General features: G+C 38.0%; 2 protein-coding genes across 2 annotated transcripts in view; one reads left to right on the plus strand and one right to left on the minus strand.

The window, feature by feature from the left end:
* The window catches only part of LOC109105934 (cyclic AMP-responsive element-binding protein 3-like protein 4), an 8,418-nt gene extending 7,257 nt beyond the window's left edge, over positions 1–1,161 (minus strand). The window contains 3 exon segments of the mRNA XM_042741830.1: positions 1–50; positions 692–787; positions 1,141–1,161. The exon segment at positions 1–50 is cut by the window's left edge and continues 182 nt beyond it. Coding sequence (XP_042597764.1) covers positions 1–50; positions 692–787; positions 1,141–1,146 — 152 coding nt within the window. The 5' untranslated portion in view covers positions 1,147–1,161.
* A 2,276-nt stretch (positions 1,162–3,437) lies between these two features.
* LOC109058202 (CREB-regulated transcription coactivator 2) overlaps positions 3,438–7,500 on the plus strand; it is a 21,010-nt gene continuing 16,947 nt past the window's right edge. The window contains exons 1-2 of the mRNA XM_042740307.1: positions 3,438–3,734; positions 6,305–6,407. Coding sequence (XP_042596241.1) covers positions 3,555–3,734; positions 6,305–6,407 — 283 coding nt within the window. The 5' untranslated portion in view covers positions 3,438–3,554. The remainder of the gene's footprint in view (positions 3,735–6,304; positions 6,408–7,500) is intronic.

The raw sequence follows: 7,500 nt of genomic DNA on the forward strand, positions 1-7,500 counted from the left end.
TTCGGGTTTATGGCCTTCAGAACCTCCTCAGACTCGCTGTCATTCAAACTCTGGAACACGAGAGAGACGCTTCAGGACACACGGAAGACAGAACAAGAGTCCAAACAGCTGATAAAAACATCACAATAATCCACAGCACTCCAGTCCATCAGTGAACATCTGGAGAAGACAAAAGATGAAACACATCCAGCATTAAGATGTTTTTTTAACTCAAATACATAGAGTCTATAATCCATAATAAAACTTCCTCCAGTGAAAAAGTGTTCTGGTGTGAATCAGGAGAGAAATCTGCACAGATCAAGCAGTGTTTAAACAGCTCTAAACAAATATGTGTCTGGATTCTGATGTGAGAGACAACAGCAGATGCACTTTTTCACTGGAGGAAGTGTTATTATGGATTATAGACTCTATGTATTTGAGTTAAAAACATCTTAATGCTGGATTTGTTTCATCTTTTGTCTTCTCCAGATGTTAACTGATGGACTGGAGTGCTGTGGATTACTTGTGGATTATTGTGATGTTTTTAGCTGTTTGGACTCTTATTCAGACGGCACCCATTCACTGCAGAGCAAGTGATGCAATGCTACATTTCTGATGAAGACACAAACTCATCCTGATCTGGGATGAACTGAGGGGAGGATATTTTCAGCTACTGTTCATTGTTGGTTGGACTGTTCCTCTGTTCCCTCACACAGCGTGTCTGGACGCTCCACTCCTCCGTGTGTCCAGCGTACAGTGTTCCAGACTCTTCCAGGAGCAGGCCGCTCTCCAGAACCTCCTCGGCATCCTACAACACACACAACACACAGCTCACATTAAAAACAATCACATAACGCTTGGTGCACGTGGAGAAAACACACAGCCTTTAATGATATGCACTGGAACTGAAATTTACAGTTTTTACATATTTCTTTTTGTCTCTCTCTCTCTCTCTGTCTGTGTGCACAGCCTTTAATGATATTGTGTCTCTCTCTCTCTCTCTCTGTCTCGGAACTGAAATTTACAGTTTTTACATATTTCTTTTTGTCTCTTATCACGTACAGGAATAAGAAACGCTTATAATACTGATAATCACATTTAAAGTGTGTCACAGCAGATCATTTCGGTGTTTAGTTTCGCATTACAGAATACATACAATACCAGCATGTGTTATTAAACAGGTGGAGCACACATGTGAAGATCAGATCAGATCAGAGCAACAGAAGCAGCATAAACACCAGCTGTTCCGCGTGATGTGTTTGTCTGTCAGCTGTCAATCACTGTAAACACACCGCGTTTAAGGTGTTTTCTGCACGCTTTTCTGAATGTCTTTACTCACTCTCTCGGTCCGGACACGATATCTGCTTCTAGCATCCTTCACACACGCGTGTTCGGTTTATTCTGCGAGCAAACACGGATATTTCTCCGTGCGGATCCGGATCTTCTGGTTCATTTGATTCAGAGTGATTCACTTCCGCGTTCAGCGTGTGGGCGGGGCTCTGGAGAGACGCTGACCAATAGCGCGTCACGCGCCTCCGCTCAGATAAGAAGAGATTAAAAAAGAATTAATTTCTGTTAAATCTTGACTGTTTGTTTTAACTCAAGTTTCTCAGTGCCGCTAGTCAAGTGTAAATTATTTTTTCAGGCATTTCTTAAAGAAACACGGACACAGCGAGGTCACGTGACACCTGTTACTTTTCTCCGCTCTGCTAAACACGGACCAATCACAGTCGTTTGTGATTACATATAAATAATTAGTAATAACTTGTAGAGATTGGTGAGGATGATTTCTATTACCAATCATGAGTAAAAAAATTATAATGTAGAGAAGAGCACGGAAAAGCGATTTTTTTTATGCTATAAATGACTCATAAAGACACTTTACGTGCTCAACTTCCAGAAACAATCGATAACTGTTCACTAATATCGATCTCAGCCATTGATTATGTTTATGAAATTCTGTCTCTACTCGGAGTCGAGAGGCACTATTGGTTGTGTGTGACATTAATAAATAATTGTGAAAATTAATAAAGTTAAATTTATTAAATAAATTAGAAATAACATTTAAATTTTATGAATGTAAGCATGTGTAGCCAACTCAGTTCACATGAAAAGAATGAGATAAGAGAGCACCTTACTGACGAATATTAACAGGGTTTAGGACAAATACAATCCTTATTTTTCATGCCTTATTATTAAAGGCTCTCAATTAAATATGTGCAGTTTTACATGATTAGTGCAATTTGTCACATGACCAGAGCAGCTTATTTCCTGTTTGCACCTTGAGAAGATGATGCTCCAAAACTAAAGTCTAGTAAAGTGTCTTAACATAAATATATGACAAAGATTTTTGGTACACATATTCTTTAGGGTGTCTAGTATTAATATATGCATTCACATATATCGAGTTTTGTTGAGTGTGGTCATAGAATGAGTAAACATGTTGATGGTCACAATAGTGACCGCTGGGATAACAGTGAACTTAGGTATATGATATAAATCTAATTGCAGTTGCTGGTGAAAATGACAATAAAGTGTTGCAATAACTAAATAAAAAAAAATCAAATGTTAGAAAAAATATACAGTAATGATGTGGTAATACTCTAAGCATTAATATAAAAATTTTATTTTATATTTACATTTTTTTTTTTTTTATCTGTGTTCCTATCAATGTTGCATAAGTTTTTTTTTTCTTTCTGCATAATAGTAACCCTAGATTGTGATCAAACAGTTTAAAATAGCTGGGCTAAAATATCTAACCATATTTATGACTGCAGAAATATCTTATTTCAGTACACACATTATCCCACCGGTCACAATTGTGACCCAACATAAAACACAATTTTTGACACAATTTTCCAAAAAAAAAAAAAAAAAAAATTAATAAAATAATTACTGATTATTTCAAAGGGTTACTAATGACACATAATTTGGATATTTTCATGTCTGGGAAGATTTTGGGATTAAACGGGTTAATGTCCACTAGAGGGGGCGACAGCTTTAAAAAACACAGTCTACTCTTTTTCTGTTTACATCAGTTTAAATGACAAATAAATACATGAATTTCATGTTTGCTGTCATGAATATGCATATCTGCGTACAAGAATAAACTTCACACTTCAAGCTGTACAACTACTTAAAACTTCCCATTCTGGCTTTTTCAGCCTACCTCCACATTATTTTAAGATATATTTAAAAGAACACACTGGTTTATGCATTTAATGTTCGTCCATCTCACACCCCACACACACTCCTGCAGCATGACACACAGCTGTACCAGTTTACATAGTTTACCTGTAGACATATTCTACATCATCTTTATAATATTTTTCTTATTAAAGTAGATAATTATTTTAATTATAGCGTGTTTTTTTGTTTTTGAGTATGTAGTGTGTGTGTGTTGTATTATGTGTGTGTTTGTTTATGTATTGTATCATGTATGTGTGTGTGTAAGTCTCGCTCGTGCCCCTAGAGGGCTCGTGTCCGCGTCTCTCTCTCTCTCGGTGTGTGTCGTTTCTCCGCTCGCTCGGTTCTCGGTTCTCCGGTGTGTATGTGAGCTCGGTGTCCCGCTCATCATGTCCTCCGCGGGAGCTGCTTGCGGACCGGCACCGGGACCGAATCACGGCGGTTCTGTTCCCGCGCCCGGCGCCTCAAACCCGCGAAAGTTCAGCGAGAAGATCGCGCTGCACACTCAGAGACAGGCGGAGGAGACGGCGGCGTTCCAGGAGGTCATGATGGACCTCAGCTCCACCCGGGTAACACACACACACACACACACACACACACACACACACGGGAACGGCCACGGGTTTCCCGCGGGAAATCATCAAATCCGTGTCGTTCTCTCGGCGCGCGCGAGCAGGTAGCAGCGCACTAGCTAACGGAAGCTAACGAACGGAACGCGGAGATCGCGAAAACGGAACCCGCGAGAAACGTTAAAGACGCTTGAATCACACGAGAGGTGTTTTTAGATGCGCCCTGACCTCAAACGACGGTAAACCCGGGTTTAGTTCGTGCGTGAGCTTGATTAACGCTAGTTTCTCTGACAGGAAGCGGTTAGCAGCAGCAGATTAGCATTAGCTCCTCGCGCTCCACTCTTATGATATTGTGCAGTTATTATCGCGTTCATCTCGCTGTACGCGTCTCAGACAGCACACGTGAAGATAGTTCTGTCGGTGCGAGGGGTTATGTGCTGTCAGTCTCTAAACGCGGCCAGAATATCTGTTACCTTGGTGTCTGTGGATGCGATAACTAACTCATATCAGAACTAGTTAGCGTTAGTTAAGTTCATGTCAGTGGTGAGTGTGACCCGGGCTCAAACCCTGACCTTTACTAGCATCACCAGTCCTGGTCTCTGTAGATGACTGAACACTTAATAACTGACTCTGAGTTACTGACAGTCAGCTCTTCAGTTTGTATTTATTTACATTATTTGTTTTATTTAATCTGCTTAGATTCAGGTTGCAGTATGCTGTGATTATTTTAATTCCGCATCTTTATGATTTGATTATGTTTTAGTGTTAATAATCAAAATGAACCACATGCTGAAACTTAAATTATACGCTTAAATTGTTTTTAATTTGCATCCTCTCATTAAATTAATATTTGGGTCAAAGACTAAAGGGTTTTCAAGCATCAAAACAACGTGTAATACAGTTTTGAATTGTTGTATTTCCAGTACATTAGAGAGTCTAATACATCCAGTACTTGATTTTTCTGCATAAAATAAATATCTTACTTTTTTATTATGGTTTACAGAAAACAGCCACCAGAATGTCATTGAGTGTAACAGTCTCGTCAGATATATCAACGACGGAGATCTGATTATCACACATTAAACACATGTTTGTCACAATCCCTGTTTGACAATTTGTCAGCAATAATTTTTTATTTATTTAAAATCCAATAAAACTTTTTATTTTAAATATTTTAATATGTGCAGATCAGAATAAGTATGTTTTTTCACATAAATATAAGTGTTTTTTACCCACATTTTGACATTTTATTCTCCCAAAACTTATTTGAAATGTTAAAAGTATACACGGTACTTGCATTTCTGTGTTTATAAAATCACTTTTTAAATGTCACATCAATTAAATGTCTTTTGTCCATTTACTAAGTGATTTATTTTGATTTGGTTGTTTTATTATTTATTTTAATCTAGCATTTATTTAGATTTTTATTTGAAGAGTATCAAAATAAACCCCTTACTAACACTATAAATTAGAATTAATATATAAATCATATATTAAAATGAAAAAATAAAATATTTTATTTTCATTTAGCAATTTAAAGTGTGATTAAATTTAAGAGTTTAATTTAGATTTTTTTGAAGTTATGTGTTGTTGTATTTTTTAATTTTTTTTTATAGTTTTTTATTGTTTTTTGTTTTTATTTTGTCTTTTTTGTTTGTAGTGTGACCTTTGAACATGATGTAAGATTTCAGACTCGGTGATGTCATCGAGTCGTGGTCTGCATGTAAACATGTGTTCATCGTGACAGCAGCTTCCCGAAGCTCTCAGTAGTGAATGTAGATTTTAACACTGGGTTAATCAGATGAGAACTCGTTATAAATCCATTAGTGCAGAGATTCCCAAACAGTATTTTTCAGCCGATTCTCCTTGAGTTCAAATATTCACTGAGATTTGAATTTAATACTTCAGTAATATAACAGCACATTCATATGTTCATGGTTCTGATGTCGGTTAATGAACAAATAACATGGAGATAAACAAATAAAATATTTCATCTTTTGTGGATTATTAAAAAAAGAAAAATTAAGATTTATGTAAATGTATGATTTAATGACTTTGTATTAAGTGTTTTATTTTGATTGATTTTAATATAAAATATATTCAGTTATTTTAATTTGACATTTTATGATTTAATACATTTTAGTAATAGTTTGTAATTTTGGTGATTTATTTATTTTTAGTAAAAAAAATGATTTCATTTTTGAATATTTTGGAATTTTTTTTAATTATTTTTTTATTTCAAAACTGTATTTCATTGTAACATTTTTTTATTTTAATACAATTTTTAGCTAGTGTTTTATTTTGATTTGTTATTGTTGTAAAATTAAAATTAATTAATATTTTTTAGATTTTATTGTTTAACAACTTAGTGTTTTATTTTATAGATTTATTTACATTTTTCAGATTTACATTTATGACTTACTTTAATTTTGATGGTTTTTATTCATTTGAACTTCATATTTTAATGGTTTAAGAACTTTTTGCTAAATTTTGAAGATTTCAATGAATTTTAAAGATTTTTCTGCTTCATTTGAACTTTTATTTTAATGGTTTCTGGTCTTGTGTTTCAGATTCAGGCGCAGAAGGTCCGTTTGGCCCGAAATCAGGGTCCGTATTACGGTGGATCTCTACCTAACGTCAACCAGATCGGCAGGAACGCTTCGGAACTGCAGGTGTGTGTGTGTGTGTGTGTGAGAGAGAGAGGGATTGTGTGTGTGTGAGAGAGGGTGTGTGGTGAGAGGGATGTGTGTGTGGTGTGAGAGAGAGAGGGAGTGTGTGTGTGTGTGTGTGAGAGAGAGAGAGAGAGTGTGTGTGTGTGTGTGAGAGAGAGAGAGGGAGGGAGTGTGTGTGTGTGAGGGAGTGTGTGTGTGTGTGTGTGTGAGAGAGTGTGTGTGTTAGGGAGTGTGAGGGTGTGTGTGTGTGTGTGTGAGCGTGGTGTGTGTTTAGGGAGTGTGTGTGTGTGTGAGAGAGAGAAGTGTGTGTGTGTGTGTTTTGTGTGTGGTGTGAGGAGTGTGGGTATGTGATTGTGTGTGTGTGTGTGAGAGAGAGTGTAAGTGAGAGTGTGTCATTAGATGTATTGGGGAGGGGGGGGTTCATGTGGTGGTGTGGTGGTGTGTATTGGTGTGTGTGTGTGAGAGAGAGAGAGTGTATGTGGGGTGGTGTGTGTGGGGTGTGAGAGATGTGTGTGGTGAGAGTGGTGTGTGTGAGAGAGTGTGTGTGTGTGAGGGTTTGTGTGTGTGTGTGTGAGAGAGTGTGTGTGTGTGAGAGGGTGTGTGAGGGAGTGTGTGTGTGTGGGAGAGAGTGTGTGTGTGTGAGTGAGTGTGTGTGTGTGAGTGTTTGGTGTGTGTGTTTGGTGGTGTGTGTGTGTGTGTGTGAGAGTGTGTGGTGTGGAGAGAGTGTGTGTGAGGGAGTGTGTGTGTGTGAGGGGTGGGTGGGTGAGTGAGTGGTGTGTGTGTGCGTGAGTGTGTGTGTGTGAGGGAGTCTGTGTATGTGAGAGTGTGTGTGTGTGTGAGGGAGTGTGTGTGTGTGGAGAGTGTGTGTGTGTGTGAGAGAGTGTGTGAGGGAGTGTGTGTGTGTGAGGAGTGTGTGTGTGGTGTGAGTGTTGTGTGTGTGTGAGGTGTGTTGTGTGTGAGGGAGTGTGTGTGTGTGTGAGAGCGTGTTGTGTGTGTGAGAGAGTGTGTGTGTGTGTGTGAGAGTGTGTGTGTGAGAGTGTGAGAGAGTGTGTGTGTGTGTGAGAGTGTGTATGTGAGAGTGTGTGTGTGAGGGA

Source organism: Cyprinus carpio, chromosome B16 (assembly GCF_018340385.1).
Source record: "Cyprinus carpio isolate SPL01 chromosome B16, ASM1834038v1, whole genome shotgun sequence".
In the NCBI taxonomy this organism is placed as follows: domain Eukaryota; kingdom Metazoa; phylum Chordata; class Actinopteri; order Cypriniformes; family Cyprinidae; genus Cyprinus; species Cyprinus carpio.